This window comes from Caretta caretta, chromosome 1, assembly GCF_965140235.1.
Source record: "Caretta caretta isolate rCarCar2 chromosome 1, rCarCar1.hap1, whole genome shotgun sequence".
Classification (NCBI taxonomy): Eukaryota; Metazoa; Chordata; order Testudines; family Cheloniidae; genus Caretta; species Caretta caretta.
In genome coordinates this window covers 103,335,997-103,353,479 of record NC_134206.1, presented here as the reverse complement: position 1 = coordinate 103,353,479, position 17,483 = coordinate 103,335,997, and the positions used below count along the sequence as shown (strand labels likewise).

The 17,483-nt window shown below is 40.8% G+C and overlaps 1 protein-coding gene across 4 annotated transcripts in view; it reads right to left on the bottom strand.

The window, feature by feature from the left end:
• Nucleotides 1-17,215, bottom strand: part of ERCC5 (ERCC excision repair 5, endonuclease) — a 38,344-nt gene extending 21,129 nt beyond the window's left edge. Inside the window, exons 1-10 of one of the 4 annotated variants that reach the window (XM_048854555.2) lie at nt 16,982-17,215; nt 15,863-15,980; nt 14,370-14,490; nt 12,642-12,817; nt 9,583-9,698; nt 9,408-9,500; nt 8,538-8,598; nt 6,297-6,437; nt 4,513-4,720; nt 2,568-3,518 (exon numbers count right to left, since the gene is read on the bottom strand). In XM_048854555.2, the coding sequence (XP_048710512.2) occupies nt 2,568-3,518; nt 4,513-4,720; nt 6,297-6,437; nt 8,538-8,598; nt 9,408-9,500; nt 9,583-9,698; nt 12,642-12,817; nt 14,370-14,457 (1,834 nt within the window). In that variant the 5' untranslated portion in view covers nt 14,458-14,490; nt 15,863-15,980; nt 16,982-17,215. Of the gene's footprint in view, nt 1-2,567; nt 3,519-4,512; nt 4,721-6,296; nt 6,438-8,537; nt 8,599-9,407; nt 9,501-9,582; nt 9,699-12,641; nt 12,818-14,369; nt 14,491-15,862; nt 16,037-16,981 lie in introns of all 4 variants that reach the window. The other 3 variants (XM_048854563.2, XM_048854545.2, XM_048854572.2) reach the window with 3 other exon arrangements.
• Nucleotides 17,216-17,483: the final 268 nt, after the last annotated feature.

Genomic DNA, 17,483 nt, shown 5'->3' with positions numbered 1-17,483 from the left:
GCAGGCATGGGGAGGACTGCAGCTGTCTCAATATGCTAACTGTAGGACATGATCTATTCATCTACCTAAATGACTACTAATTCCTATCAACATCATTTCCTGTTCAAAAACTGAGGCAATTCAATGGCAAAAAAAACTACATTAATGCAGAGTTAAGGCTGCTGGTGATATGTTGTCCTCTTGCAGAACACACAGTTTAGCGAAACTCAAATGTCTGAAAACTGGGAAATGCTCATGCATACTTAACTTGGTCCTCTTTCATCAATGCCCAATATGGCCTGTTAACACAACCTGCCAATCCCACAGCTCCCAAAATGTAGAAGTTGTTCACCTTTTTCAACCCATTCCATCCATAGGGTTCCACTATTAAAGCGCAAAAAGAGAGAGGGAAAGGTTGCCCACACCACCTTCCTTCTACCCTCTTTGAGCAGTGCCTCACTATGCACGTAGCACATACTTACAGTGGCCCTTGGCACTAAGGTTCAGGAGGTTCCTGGTGTCCACTCATACACTTAACCATCTCCTCAGAGAGAAGAACATGTAAAATTTAAGGACCACTTCACAGCATTTTACAGCTCTCTTACACTTACTCACAGGATACAATCTCACTTTCATGTAACCATCATTTAAGCGTTAGAATCCTCATGTTCCCCCTCGTTGCTGACAATGCCCTTTGTAATAATACTTCTGTGCCCTGCTAATTACACAACATATACACAATTCTGCACAGAAATGATGCATACTGCATCCTGAAGGTACACGTGCAGCTCTTCCCTTAGCACTCACACCTCAGTGTGCAAAACATAAATCTCCTCATATCCTAATCATTGCCCTGTCACACATGTCCATATGTCACAAACACACATTACTTAGCAGGCCCAACTGCTGCCTCCACCATTTAGTGCAAGTACACCTAACACACTGACTGTGCCTGGAGTGTATGCAAATAATTCCAATTGACTAATGCCAGGAGAACAAAGGGAACGTGGCATGGTCAACTGCCTTTCCCTCCCCCCCATAGTGTTAGATGGAATCCTGTGGGCGAGAGAGAACGAGTGGATTGTAAAAGAAGGTGAACAGCTTACATATTTCGAGAACTGTGGGGTTGGCATAGTAAAGGTATTTGTGTTAACAGGGTGGATTTGCTGAAAGAGAGCAGAGTTAAATATGCATGTGCAGCCTTAACTCTGCAGTTCCTGGTTTTCAGATGTTGGCGTTTTGCTCAACTCAGCATTCTGCAAAGGAACGACATACCACCAATCAACATTAACACTGCATGAATATAGATTTTTTGCCATTGAATTGAATCATTGGTCAAAATGTTAAGATATCAATTGACAGACAGCTGACGTAAACTGTTTGTCAGTTTTTTGTTCCCGGAGGATCAGAGAAAGTTTTATATTAAAATAGGAGGAAATCAGTTAATTATCAAGATAAGATGTATTTATATGGTCCCAGATTTACTGAGCAAACTAAGAAAACATCAAATTTGAGGTTCTAATACCAAAATCAGACTTGGATATGGGACAGAAGTGTTCTTCCTTGACAAATTAAGTTATTACTGAGCCTAAGATCTATTATTTCTATATAAGGAGACAAAGTGTTTATGGACCCTCATCTCTTTTCCCAGGGACTAAGATGATTATGTCAAACCATTGGATGATTTCAATCTTAGAAAAAATAAATCGTATTTGTCCGAGTTCTGGCAAATCCTAGATTACCCACTTATTAACAGTTTATAACATGTACTTTTTAAAATGAATATAACATTTGGATACCTAAATACATTTTGTTAGTCAAATGGCTACTTAACTCTTCCAACATCACAATCAAATACAAAGGATGATCTGGGTATTATTCTTTATACAGAAAACTTTTATATGAACAGTTCTGTCACGGCTACTGTGCTTTGCTACATTGCTGTTACTAGATTTTTGTCAAGAGAAATTTCCAAATGATTAATTTCTCTTTGACAAATCAGAAAGACTGAAATCTGTTGGAATATTAAGCGCAGTATTGGTAAGTTCTTCTGATTTATAAACCAGTATCAAAACAAGACAAATTTGGGAATGATCTCTGAAATGAGGCTCATCATAATTAGAGCAACTGTCAGTCCCTCTTCAGGAAAATATTGATTTGTGACAGAGAATAAGAAATCATTATTTGAATCAAATCCTCTCATTTCAAATTTACAATCTAATAAAATTACTTCTCCCTACAATTAAAGTATAATAAAAATCCCATATTAAAAACTACTTTGTAATCAAAAAATTTAAAAAAAAAAAAAAAAAAAAAAGGAAGCACTTCTTCCTGTCTACAAGAGATTATATATTTGTCAATAAGGCCAAATTTAAAAAAAAAATCATACATAAGTTTTTAAAATACATCTTTGTCTCTATTAGCAGAGGTAAATGCAAGGGTCATGTCAGTAGACTGTGAACCCTTCAGGGCAGGGAATCTGGTCTTCCTGTGTATCTGTTCAGCAATTAGCACAATGGGGCTCTAATCCTGATTGGGGCCTTGGCTACCACAATCAAATATGGAAAAAACCAGCATGCTGCACATACCATCTGAATCACTCTCTTCAGAATGTGATTTCCTTTGTACTCTTGCCTCATTAGGATATGCTATTTCTGGAGTGACTGAAAGTGGATGCTGTCGCTCAGGAGCATTCTTTTCTGCTTCTGGAAAAACACACTCTATATTTTCATATTCCACATTGTTGGAAATTTCTGTAGTTTCTGAATGAATCATAGCTACTGAAGTGGTCTTTGTTGTGGAACTTATTGGTTTCTGCACTGAAATATCCATACTTTCTTGCAGAGATCTTGAGTCCATTTTTGTAGTGTACTCTTGTTCGTCTTCTGTCTGTTCTTTATCTATTCTAATGATTTCAACAGAGGAATCATTTTTAACGCAAGGTGTGCACACACCTTTAGATACAGGCATTAAAAAAAAATCTGATGTACGTTTTTGGTCTGATTCACCATCTTGCATAAGGACGGTGTTTGTTGAAAGATCTGTAGGTAAAAGTAGCGACTCTTTTCCATCCTTAATTTTAGAAACCTCATCTGAGCTACTAATAAGATCCTTCACCCCTGACATTTCCATTTGTGTTCTATCAGCACTAGCGGTAATAACTGCTCTCACATCATCATCACCACCACTTAAAGCTTGCTGAATAACCTGTAGTGTTCTTGGTGATACATTGCCTTCAACTGTACTGGGACAGAGAGTGGCTTGGTCCAAATTCAGCTTCCTTTTATCTTCATCCTCTGGCTCCTCTTCTGAGCTGCTTTCTAACATAGCTGCCTGTATAGCAAGCAAAGTTCTGGGAGAAGGTGGTGCTCCAGCTGCATTGCTAGCCTTCTCTGACTTTAACTTTTCAGGTGAAGGTGGCTTGGTATTAGCATTCATTTCATTATGTATTTTATCAGGTATGTTATATTCAGGTCCTGTGGAATGCCCAACTGAAAGAGCTCCTAAGTGCGTACTGGTGGCTTCCTTTACTTGAATACCTGAAAAAGAAAGAGACTGTTAAGTTTCTTCATATATAACTGTTTATATATTCTTTTTCTTCTATAATGAATTAGATTTAAAATCCTAAGAAGTTGGTGGTTGATAATCAAGTCTTTTATTACTCTATTTCTCTGCAATTTAATAATTAAGTTAGTGTTATAGTTCATTATACTGAAAGTATCAACAACAGTAAACTCTTATTCGGCACTTGACCAATTGGCAAGCTCTATAAACCAACATTTCAGATCTGCACTGAAAGTCTGGTTTATACTGCGGTTGGTGCAGGGCCAACAGGGAGCTGGGGCATGGGCGGGGCTGCGGGGCGCGCTCTGGAAGTGATAGTTTGGGTCCAGGAGGGAGCTTGGGGCAGCGGGTTGGAGCACAGGAGAGGCTCAGGGTGCCAGATGGAGGGGGCACTCACCTCCGGTGGCTCCCCGTCCCGGCTATTGCTGGCGAAGGCGCAGCCAGGGAGCTCTGCAGGCATACTACCTCTGTCCCTCCTCCTCAAGTGCTGACTTGGGGGCTCCCAGCCCATTGGCCAGGAACTGCAGCCAATGGGAGGTGCGGGAGTAGCACTGGCAAACAGAGGCAGCGTGCCTGCTTACAAAGCCACCTAGCTGTGCCTTTGCCAGGAGCAGCAGGGACGGGGAGCTACTTGCGGGGAGCTGCCGGATGTGAGCACCCCCACATCCAGCACCCCAAGCCACCTCCCACGTCCCAACCCCCATCCCAGGATCCATGCTCCGCAGCCCCTCCTATTCCCCTGGCCCGCACACCCACCCCGCACTCCAAACCCCTCCCTCTGAGCTAACTGGCATCTTAAATTTACCGGCACCCCCCATTCCCCTGTATGCCGGTTAAAAAAGCTCTCACTGTCTATGTTTCTGTACATGAAACTCATATTTCTCAGCAGGATATACAAGACCAACAGCAATACAGAGTGCCCACACCCAGTGAGAAATTTCAGGACGTGAAGAGATAACATTACAATACCTCTTATCAGAATGTAGTGAGAACTATCTTCAGAGACTACCCTCTTGCTTTCCACTTCTTTCATGAAGCCCCCCTCATTTTCATATTGGGTTTGGATTTGGCCTGAGTCCTGCTGACTCATCTCTTTTTCCACATTTTCTATGCATCGATTGAGGTTGTTTTTTTTAAGCAAACCCTTGAGTTGGTATTGTGAGAAGTCATTGGACTCCTTAAAACAAACAAATTAAACATGAAATGAGCCACAGTATTTAGATAAAATGCAACTGCTGAATTTTTGAGGCAAATGTATTCATTGGGCTCTGGAGGAAACGGCTGTGTTACAAAAATAAAATAGGTATCAGTTTCTCTACATCTCATAACTTTCTGACACAGGACATTTTTCTGTTACTGACTGCAATGACACAAGGGACTGACACATTAACACAGGATAAAAATAGGTTAATTAGTGTGACAGACTGACAATATTCTGTAATATCCTGAACCTTATGGAATGAAGTTAAAGTTTAACTTAATTAATAACATTTATCAAATTAGTGGTAACACCTTTGATGTACACCCTATTAAAAATGCAACTGTGTATGTGTTACTGTAGCAAATACCTTCTCATGAGGGAGAGGGGTGCTAAATGTACTTCCTCTATTATGAACCCCCCTGGAGGATAGGGTTCCAAGGACTGGGCCTGACAGAATCTAGGTTAAGGTTGTAGTTAATTCTGGTAAGCTTAATCACATGCTTATAGGGTTTTGTTTGTTTATTATATTTTACTTTAAGAATAAAATAGACTTGCACAGGATGTGCTACCTGATAAGAGTGATTGTCAACAGTTATATGTTATCAGTCTCTGAAGAGAAACCAAGCAGATGTCCTCAGGTAACCTGTCTGTGCTGGGAAATAGACAGTGAAGGCAGGGAACTGTGCAGCTTGGGAATACCAAGGTCAGAAGGGAGAGAGATGCAGGTCTCCCCCCAGAATGGTAACAGCTGGGGAGCTGAAAGCAGTCAGTCAGCTGGAACCTGTACCACTGAAGGGAAATACAGATACAGTTGCCCTGGAACTGTGACATTGTTTAATACTATTATTTAAAAAGGAACATTGTTAAATACACTGATACCTCCCTTACATGACCAGTAAAAATTGGTCATTTAAAAGAGATGGTCCATAACTCAAGAGCAAATAAAATTATAATGGAACCCACACTGGGGTGATTTAAATGTGGTTGCCTATTACAACATCTATCCTGGCAGGTTTCAATGCCAGCTGCCATCTAAACAGTCCTATTACACTTTAAAACATAGTTGTGCTCTCAAAAATTATTCTAAAAATGGCACTGCAGGGTTCCAGTTGTCTCTGAAATGACTTTTTACACATTTGCTTAGTTTACAAATAAAAAAACGACTTCCCAGCTACCAGCTCTGCATGCAACTTGGAATCTGGAAGTGAAGTTGTTTTCTTTCAGCCTGACTTAACATAAATAAGATTCACTAAATTCCAATTACAGAATAATTCTGGTGGTGAGGCATGAGCCACAATGCAAGAATGGGCAAATTATAAAGCAATCTTGGCTCCGCAATTCTATCAGAAGTCAGAAACAACAACTCTGAATACATATAGAAAGCAAGTTTGTTGAGAACCATGACCCTGACATTTTTGTGCAGTCACTTTTCTGACATAGCACATCAAGGATTTTTTGATGTGAGATACTAATGCAGTCTTCATCGGCGCTCATGGCAGCAGACTCTATCCTATTGGCTTTAAAAAAAGCTGATGGATTTTTTAAATTTTACCTCTGGCATGGTCTCAAATAATGTTCGTCGCTTTGTAAACTCCTTTATGTCTGTCAGGATTTCATGTTTCACTTCTGGAGGCAGACTGCTGAAGTCTTCTGATTCAATATCTACAGAATGAGGATTGTCAAAGAATTCTTCCTGTAAGTAGTGAAAGAGAACTTACAAACACTGATTTCATATGACCAAGGCAACAAACATACAGAGTCACTCATAATCAAATGGAAAGTCAAATACAGTATTTAATCTCTCAAAGCAGAAGTTAGTACAATGAGGCTTTTATTTAGGGCTGTCAAACAGTTAAAAACATTAATCATGTGATTAATTGCGCTGTTAAACAATAATGGAATACCATTTAGTTAAATATTTTTGGATGTTTTATACATTTTCAAATAGCAAGATATTTACATGCCAGATGTGCTGAAGATTCATATGTTCCTTCATGCTTCAATCACCATTCCAGAGGATAGGCGTTCATGCTGAAGACGGGTTCTGCTCGACAACAATCTAAGGCAGTGCGGGCTGACGTTCATTTTCATCATCTGATTCAGATGCCACCAGCAGAAGGTTTATTTTCTGTTTGGGTTCTGTAGTTTCCACATTATAGTGTTGCTCTTTTAAGACTTCCGAAAGCTCCACACCTCATCCCTCTCAGATTTTGGAAGGCACTTAAATCTTGGGTCGCATGCTGTAGCTATCTTTAGAAATCTCACATTGGTACCTTCTTTGCATTTTGTCAGATTTGCAGTGGAAGTGTTCTTAAAATGAACAACATGTGCTTGATCACCATCAGAGACTGCTATAACGTGAAATATATAGCAGAATGCAGGCAAAACAGAGCAGGAGACATACAATTCTCCCTCCAAAGAGTTCGGTCACAAAAAAAAAAAAAAAAATTGTTAATTAAATTTAAGTGAGCGTCATCAGCATGGAAGCTGAATGATGGCTGAAGCATGAAGAGGCATATGAATCTTTGGTGCATCTGGCATGTAAATATCTTGCAACACCAGCTACAACAGTGCCATGCGAATGCTTGTTCTCATTTTCAAGTGTCATTGTAATTAAGAAGTGGACAGCATTATCTCCGATAAATGTAAACAAACTTGTTTCTCTTAGCGATTGGCTGAACAAGAAATAGGACCGAGTGGACTTGTAGGCTCTAAACTTTTACATTGTTTTTTTTTTGGGTGCAGTTATGTAACCAAAAACACTACATTTGTAAATTGCATTTTCATGATCAAGAGATTGCACTACAGAACTTGTATGAGGTGAATTAAAATGCTATTTCTTTTATCATTTTTTCAAGTGCAAATATTTGTAATAAAAAATAAAGGAGCACTGCACACTTTGTATTCTATGTCGTAATTGAAATTGATGCATTTGAAAAATGTAGAAAACCTCCACAAATATTTAATAAATTTCCATTGTTATTCTATTGTTTAACAGTGCCATTAATCGCAATGTCATTTGAAAAAAGTTTACCTATCCTGAAAGTATTTTTATTGCTGTGCCATGGTGTTTCTAACCCTAGCAGGTCACAAAGTATAGACCTTTAAAACATGGTTGCAAAAGCGAGGGTTTATAAGTATTCAATGAAGAGAAGAAGGGACGACGAAATGCTTGAAGAGAGTGCATGTGCTGAAAGACTTCCAGTTGTAAGGACAGCATTTGTTGCAGGGACAAAGACAAAAGTTGGAATGAGAGCCAAAGGGAGGAGCAGAGACAACAGGAATTGGACAAACAAAGGGACATAATGAAGAAGAGGCCCAACTGAGTTAAAGTTTTTGAAATGAATAAATTGTGAATTTCGACAGGAGGGACTCCCAACATCCTCTCATAGTTTATTGAGAGAAAGAACGACGGAAAACATACATATATTAATGTCTTAAGTTTTCCATAGTTAACTTTCAGTAACAAAAATGTATTTTTTCTCTAAATGGTCCAATATTTCATGAATCACCACCTTAGAAAGAAATACTATGTAACACTGGGAAATTGAGTCTCCAGCTCTCCACCAGGAGATAGCACTAATTTCTACATTTTGGGATTAGCAAGATAGCAGACATTTTAAAAAAGTTATTGGTCCCTTAGGCAGGCAATCCTCTTTTTACACCAGGAATTAAATCTGGTACATCTATACACCCCAACCAGTATATCTGTTGGTCCTTGTTGTTAATGTTGTCCATTTGAAGTGAGTGATTGAAAATTTTCACAATTACAAGGCTATTCAAATGTAGTTACCTGCAATATTTTTTTTTGGCTCATTCTCTCTTCCCACTCTTTTTCATCTTCGTCTTCTGAACTAAAATTACAAAAGGAAGCAAGGTAGACAAAAAGGAAGCTGTAGGGTTTTTTAAACATATGTACCAATAAGGTTTTTTTATAAGCAAAACAGAATGAACCTACTGCTTGCTCATCAACAGGAAAACTAAGTAATCTGAAATGTATAATAAAAAAAGATACAGGCTAGCAGAAAAGATGCAGAGGAATTGGATGGGATACAAAGATCATCACTAGGGCCACGATTGTCAGAGAGGTCATAGAAGTCACGGAATCTGTGACTTCCAGAGACCTCCATGACATTGGGGCACCGCAGCAGACCAGCCACGAGCGGCAACAGGGCCCCCCAACCTGCCCAGCTGTCACGGGCAGCAGGGGAATCCCGGAGCTCCCCAGCTGCCGTGGGCCCCCCCAGCAGCTCCCAGCCCTGCAGAGTAGTGCGGGATCCCCTCTCAGCTCCTAGCCACTGTTGCTGGTTTTTTAATGTAGCTATTTCTATGCTAAGAATCAGAATGAGGCCTCCAAATAACTGTCACAACTGACCTGGTCCAGATTTGACTGTGTATCTCGTTACCCAGTAGTGGTGATTTAAGGCTTCGATTTTTGTCAGGGACGTTTTTGGCAAAAATCAGGGACAAGTCACGGCTTCCGTGAATATTTGTTTATTGTCCGTGACCTGTCCATGACTTTTACTAGAAATATCCACTAGAAATATCCAGCAAGTAAATACAGTTTGCATCCCACAGAGGAACACTCTCAAAAACAGCATTAAAAACTTTCAATATGGATTTTCACATATCAGACTGAGCTACTCGTTTTAGCATTGCTTACCTCTTTTTTTCTTCCTCTTGTAAAGAAGACAAGACATACATATCATCAATTTCTTCTCTTCGAACTTGTGAAATACTGGGCAGTGCTTCATTGCTTAAGAAAAAGTTGGAAGAGTTATTAATATCTAAGCAAAAACTGCCACTGAAACAAGAGAAAACAATGCTTTTGCCCTTGCCTTTTGCCTGTTAAAGCCGTTTTGATAGCTTGTCTTTTCAGGAAAGTTTTCAAGAGTTTTTCGGTAGTTTTCTTAGAGTCACTGACTGCCAATTCTTTTCTTTGTCTTCGTTTAGCCTGCGAACATTAAATGAGTAACATCAGATTTCACTAAAAGGATACTTCTTGTTAATGGAAGATATTTTTCAGATGAATTACTCTTATAATAAGCTGTAAATTGAGACAATGTAGGTGACAGATTTTTGTATAAAAATAGAATAGTTCTCATATTAATGGACATGAGCTTTCCATATCATGCCTGCATAAATATCAGAAACTAGATTATCTATAAAAGAGCCCAATCCTGCAATCTTTCCTCATTGACTTCCAGTTTTAAAATGGGTATCTTGGAAGCTGCTAGACTTGTCCTCCTCCCTCATGGTTATCACAAATCTGCTATGATCAGAACCTACAGCATCCCAGAAGGGTTTTTCCTGGGTTTTGAAAGGTTTTTTTTTTAATTTCCTGCTTTCTAAGAAAAAGAGGAGAGGCAAATCACAAAATAGTATCACATTTCCTTGTTTAAATTAATCTGAATTAAATACAAGTACTTTGAAGAAAAAAAAAACATTAGTACTAATCATTTTATAAAAACAGAACAGATGGATGATCCAGTTTTCTAATCGCCAAGCTACACTTCAGAAGAAACACTGTGGGACGTGGCAAGCATTGTTCCCTGAGAGAGATGTGCTGGAATGAATAGATGTTTTTAAATAATTCCTCACCCCAATCACAAATAAGTTCCAATCTTTATAGGGCATTTTTTTCCAAAATTGCAAAGGTATTAAAACAGGAAAGCATTATGAAATGAAAGTCATCCACTACTAAACTGGTGGGTTAGCCCATGTTCATTATATAGGTACTTGTGAAATTATAACTGATTTCTAATGCATAGTGTACTTCACTTAAACAATTGAGAAGAATGGTGGATTCTTGTCATGCTTAATGTCTGATTATTTTTTTTAAATCACCTTGTAAACTGTACACAGTTAGTCTGCACACTTCCCTGCCACTGCTCTCTTCATTCTTCCTCTCCTACTTCCTCTTTGTACACAAACTTGTTGTGTCTTGTCTTAATTTAGGGTTTAGTCCCGCAACTGATTCTGTTCAGACAACCCCCTCTATCAGGCCCCATTAACTTCAATCTCCAGGGGTATCAATCTGCCCCATTAAATTAATAGAGACTCCATGAAGGAACAAGGTCCACCACACAATGTCAGTTCCCCGATCATTGATTTGGCTTGCACAGTACCTAGCACATAGGACCCCCAATCTTAATGAGACTTCTGCACACTTCTGTAGAACTAACCATAGCAGTGATTCACCATGTAAATTATCTTTGTAAACTTGAGATGAAAATACCAACCCAGGCACAAAATCTACTTGCTCACCATTTCGTTTATCATCAAAAGTCATTGTGATAATTATAGATTTTACTCACCCATTGAAAAATACACATGCCCAGACAAGTGAGAAACTAGATTTTTTCATATTGGTTTAAATATATCAATTCCTGACTAATCTAATCGCCTTTTATGATGAGATTACTGGTTCTGTGGATGAAGGGAAAGCAGTGGATGTATTGTTTCTTGACTTTAGCAAAGCTTTTGACACGGTCTCCCACAGTATTCTTGTCAGCAAGTTAAGGAAGTATGGGCTGGAAGAATGCACTATAACGTGGGTAGAAAGCTGGCTAGATTGTCGGGCTCAACGGGTAGTGATCAATGGCTCCATGTCTAGTTGGCAGCCGGTATCAAGTGGAGTGCCCCAAGGGTCGGTCCTGGGGCCGGTTTTGTTCAATATCTTCATAAATGATCTGGAGGATGGTGTGGATTGCACTCTCAGCAAATTTGCGGATGATACTAAACTGGGAGGAGTGGTAGATACGCTGGAGGGGAGGGATAGGATACAGAAGGACCTAGACAAATTGGAGGATTGGGCCAAAAGAAATCTGATGAGGTTCAATAAGGATAAGTGCAGGGTCCTGCACTTAGGACGGAAGAACCCAATGCACAGCTACAGACTAGGGACCGAATGGCTAGGCAGCAGTTCTGCGGAAAAGGACCTAGGGGGGACAGTGGACGAGAAGCTGGATATGAGTCAGCAGTGTGCCCTTGTTGCCAAGAAGGCCAATGGCATTTTGGGATGTATAAGTAGGGACATAGCGAGCAGATCGAGGGACGTGATCGTTCCCCTCTATTCGACATTGGTGAGGCCTCATCGGGAGTACTGTGTCCAGTTTTGGGCCCCACACTTCAAGAAGGATGTGGATAAATTGGAGAGAGTCCAGCGAAGGGCAACAAAAATGATTAGGGGTCTGGAACACATGAGTTATGAGGAGAGGCTGAGGGAGCTGGGATTGTTTAGCCTGCAGAAGAGAAGAATGAGGGGGGATTTGATAGCTGCTTTCAACTACCTGAAAGGGGGTTCCAAAGAGGATGGCTCTAGACTGTTCTCAATGGTAGCAGATGACAGAACGAGGAGTAATGGTCTCAAGTTACAGTGGGGGAGGTTTAGATTGGATATTAGGAAAAACTTTTTCACTAAGAGGGTGGTGAAACACTGGAATGCGTTACCTAGGGAGGTGGTAGAATCTCCTTCCTTAGAGGTTTTTAAGGTCAGGCTTGACAAAGCCCTGGCTGGGATGATTTAACTGGGATTTGGTCCTGCTTCGAGCAGGGGGTTGGACTAGATGACCTTCTGGGGTCCCTTCCAACCCTTATATTCTATGATTCTATGAATTCACTTGCATGAGCACAGTAATTAAACATCATAATCTGATCTTTAGACTATAATTATGCATATCTTCATGCAGAAACAATGTATAAGAGGAGCCTTTGTTCCTGCACTTACTGTAGCTGATTTAAGGTCCAATTCTGCTCTCACTGACATTAGTGGCAGAATTGCCATTCACTACAAAGATGCAGGACTGGGCACCTACTCTATAAACTTTCATATTGATAAATCTCCATCTTATTTAGCACTGGAAAGAACATAAAATTACTCAAAAAAAGTACAAACCAAAGTTTGCCTCTTCAGTAGTGGTGCCTCCCCATCAAAAACAAAGACAGGCCGGATTCGAAAAAATAACAACTTGCAGAGTCGATGGAACAAAGTGAGTAGGTGAGCATTTTGTATGGTGTTACCATGACGGTCCCTGGCTCCTTTTACTGCTTGATTCAACCAAATGCTAATATCTTGAAGGACAGTTAAGAGAAAAAAAATGTATAGTCTTACAAGCACATTTCATAATGTTAACCATGCAATGAACAAACTATATTAAATTTATTTAGGTCTAAATCTTGTCTGTTGTTCCAAGCCCAAGTAGCTAGGTTTGTATACAAAAGGCCAGTTGATCCTCCAAGGACCAGTGAAGATGGGAGAGGAAGGAATATTTAACACCATACCCAAGCCGAAGAGCAGCAATGGAGTCACTCTGCAGCCAATACAACAACCCTCATTCCTCCTGTAAGTGAATGAATTGTAATAGCTTCCCAGCTTTCATCCATGTTAACAAGATGATTTGAACTGATTTTTCCTGACCCAGAAGATAGGCATTAGTTTTCCCTTTTTTTGTATTCTAGTTCAAATGACTGTCAGCACTGCAGACATCAGATGAGCTTATGAAATACAGACTCCTACAACCTGTCATTTGTTTGTGGAAGGCATCTATAACTATAAAGGCACACGTTTAATTACTGTTTGTTCTTATTTATCATCCCTTGATTCCTACATTTTTACAAGTAATCCTTGAAGTCAAACCATGAAGATAACTAACTAGATTAGTGGTTAGTTTCAATGCCATATATAGGGTAATAAAAATAAAATACACAGAATTTTGGCAAGAGTTCATTTTTGTTCCAAAAAATACACTTTCATTTGCCAAAGAGGTGTCCTATGCATGCTCTGATAAATTTTCAGCCAGTATATCTGTCCTAAGCAAAACTGTTATAGAATCCCACTCCCCTTGGCCCCATTTAGAATGCTGAAACAAATATGCTTTGCAACCATGCGTTGATGCTCAGATGATGAGTGTGATATAAATGGTTTATATAGCATTTATCTATTTATTTATTTTTTTAGTAACACAGCCATATCCAAACTAAGTTATACTGGTTTGGCCAGCCAGGTAGGCCAGACCACACCATGTTATAAATGAGTTTGTTTTTTTTTAAAAAAAAAAACCTAGTCTATGTCTCTTCCTGAACTAATGCAAGGTTTTGAAATTCCTCTCTGCACCATCTGGCTAAACTGTAGTGTAACTCATTTCAGTCTCAACCATGTCTTAAATACAGAGGATTAGAATGTGCCTTTGATAACACTGAAAAGCCTTTTATTAACAGACTGCACTTTAATGTGTAGAAAAACTTCAGGAACAGAGCTAGAGTCAATCAGATGCAGCATTTCACCTCATCCTATTTTGGCATCAACCAAAAGTGAAACCCTACATACAGAATGAATTCAGTCCCTTTCAGCTTTTCAGATTAGCACACCCTTTACTGGAACATTTCATTCTACGTTTGTGTGTAAGATATAAAGACCAAACCAGTTAAAGAACTCCTTGCCACTTGATCTTTCCAATCATAAGATTTCATCTGTCAAACTCACAGGGTCTATACCTGTACTATGCCTAGTCCTAACAGATTGTTTTGGTAAGGTCAATTTGGGATATTTCTGCATTTTTCACAGTGGAACAGATGGACCAGCATGTTTCAGCAACAGTATGTCAACTTAAGGTTTTAAGGATACCAACAGCAAGAATTTTTCCTTCCAAAGTTTCTGGGTTTATAGGTCTTCCAGAGCATTCAAGCAGTTTCCAAAGTCCTTGAACTCCCATTGTTCTTCCTTACTTACTTTGAAGGAAAAGTATCTATGGGGAAAAGTTGTAAATATTTACTTTATGGTGCGAAGAACCTTGTTTATGAAAACAAAGGGTTTGTTATTAATACAAACATTTATAAACAGCAAAGAGTGTGTTTAGAAAACCTTGCTCACCAACAAAATAGCAGAGTTGCATTAAATCACAGCTACAATAGTAGCTGAGTAACTATCCACTATGATGATTATTGTTCTTCATTATTTTACAAGCATATTGAGTACTTCACAGAAGACACATGAAAAAACTCATGATCCCTACCCTAAATATCTTATGATCTAAGTGAAACCCATAACCCTGAGATTAAAATCTCTTATTCCACTGCCTGCAATAGCTAGGCGACCCCAATAATTCTTCCTTTTCATGTGATAAATCAGGAAGACGACTGCACACAGGCTGCACATGAGCAAGAGTTAAATTTATACCCCATTTTATACTCCCTGTAACTTCTGTAACATAAATAACAAACAAAACAGGCATCAAAAGTATTTAATTTGCCTTGCTCAACTAAACCTGAAGATTCTTGGTGAAGGCAAGTTTTCCTGTCTCTTGCACGGCACTATTCATAACAAGCATAGTAAGCTAGCTATAAATCTACACAACAGTGAAGTGAGCAGCACCATCACCCCACACTGGAGTGCTGGCCCGGGCCGGTTACCACCGAACCAGTTTCCTTGTCCTTCCTCCCCTCCCTCCCTGCGCAAATGGGGCCCCACTGCAGTCCGCCCGACCCACAGCAGCCTAAGTGCTTCCCTAACTTACAGGGCAGTTGTGATGCACACAGAAATGTTGTCAATTTGCAATAGGGTCAATATATTTTAAAAAAGAAAAAAAAAAAAAAGAGAGAGAGAGAGAGAGAAATATGTTGTCAGGTACCATAACAGCCTACCCCCCCCCAATTTTTTTTAAACTATAAGAGTTTCCTATTCCTAGAAAATTTCTCTCACCCATGTGGAACCACTTGCAGAATCCATGCAGGTGAAACAGTAAAAATGACTATACTAAGAATTCCATCATATGAACAAAGGCCTTGTCTACACTGCCACTTACAACGCTGAAAATTTCTTCACCCAGGGGTGTGAAAACACACTCCCCTGAGCGATGCAAGTTTCAGCACTGTAAAGTGGCAGTTCTGGCTGGTAAGGAGGGCTCACTGGAGGGTGGCTGGTGTATAGCTGGGTACCAATGGAGGAACCAGAGTAGGAAGCTAGGTGGTGGATGTTGGGGCTTCTGGAAAACAAATGCTACTAGGATTTGGAGACCGAGGGTGTTGATGCTCATGGGGAGCCAAGGATACTAGCTGGGTGGGAGTCTGGTGTGGGGGTGGGGAACCGCTGGGAAGCCAGGGGCCAGTATTAGGCCTCACCTTATCTGTTGCTGTGGCACCTCCTCCTCCAGCTGCTCATTCCTGGCTCTGGTCAAACAGAAGGAACAGCAAGAAAGAAGGCAATCTGGTCGCTAGTCCACAGGCACTGCAGGTACCTCTAGTGACCAAAATACAAAACTGCAGTCAAATGCCTGTTGCCTTCCCACAGCACACCTAAACAAATGACATTTCAGGTAAGATGTGGGAATGCATGGCATGCCTGTCAAAAGCATGACTGCAACACGAAATACATGACGCTTCGTAGCCCTCTCTTTTACATAAGCAAGGGAGCGCCACCTCCAGAACTTCCAGTTCTCAACTACAGCAGTATTACACAAGGTGAGAGGTGATCTCTCAAGGCAGAAAAAGTGCAGGCCATTTAGGGCTGTGTAGGTCAAGTCCCAAAAGCAGGCAGTGCAGATCACAAAGCACTGGTAGCAGCTCACTGTGAAATACAAGTAAACTGCTGTAAATTGTACTAGCTGCAATTTCCCAATGGAATTAAGATACAGCCCCAAATAAAGCATAGTGCACTAATCTGTTAGGTACTTATATGGAACCACTACTATATTATCTGAGCACCTCATAGTCTTTTTCATCTATTTAAAAAAAACCCTGAGATACAGGGATGCACAATGTTCCTACAAAGAGACTAAATGATTTGCCCAAGGTCACACAGTAAGTCTGTGACAGAAGAAGGATTTGAACCCAAGGGTCCTAAATCCTAGGCTAGGGCCAAATGGATTGAATGCTGGACCATCCTTCCTCTGCTGGTGATGACGAAACATGAATCGCTGTTGTGAAGTCTGCACAAAAGAGAAAGACATGCGACCTTTTGGCCAGCTTGAAATAGAAAGGCAAAAAGAAAGGTGAAAGCTGGTTCTCCACTTTAAAACAACATCAGCAAAACACTGCAATGTTCGGTGAAGTATTTATTTGATCAAAATCTCTGCAATTTTCCCCCCCTCCAAGGACAATTTCTTTTGATTTTTTTTTTTATTTAAAAAATTATTTTTTTTTTATAAAAGTTCTTTTATAAAAACCTGAACTTCGAGCTAAATTCGATCTGGTTGTTTTTAAAAAGACTAGAAGGAAATGGTCAGAAGTGCACCAACCCACCGGCCCTTGGAAGCCTAATTGCTACTGTGCAGACCTTCTCATCGGGGAAGCCCGGCTCTGCCACAGCGACTGACAGGAGGCGGGTGGCTACTTTATCCAGCTGCGCCGGTCTCGCGGCCGGCCCCGGGAGGGGTGAGCGGGCCGCCGCCGCGAGCTGGCCGGGCCGCAGGGAGGGTCGGCTCCGCGCCCTCCCGCGCCGGCGCAGCGCTGGCTCGGCTCACCCCACCCCCGTATACCGCGGCGGTTACCCCCGAACCGGCTCCTTCTCCCCCGCGGCACGGGCCGAGCCCCGGCCCCGCAGCGGCCCAGCCTCGCCAGCCGATGGCTGAAAGGAGCATGCGCGGGCGCGGGGCAAGCTGGGAGTTGTAGTTCGCTCTCAACGGAAACGAACCGCTGCCGGGTCACCGCGCGCGCATCCCCCATTTTATCCGCCCTTGGACGGCGGCTCCGAGTCTCCGGGCGGGGGGTCGCGGCAGACTTGGGCCCTATGCTGAAGCTTTTC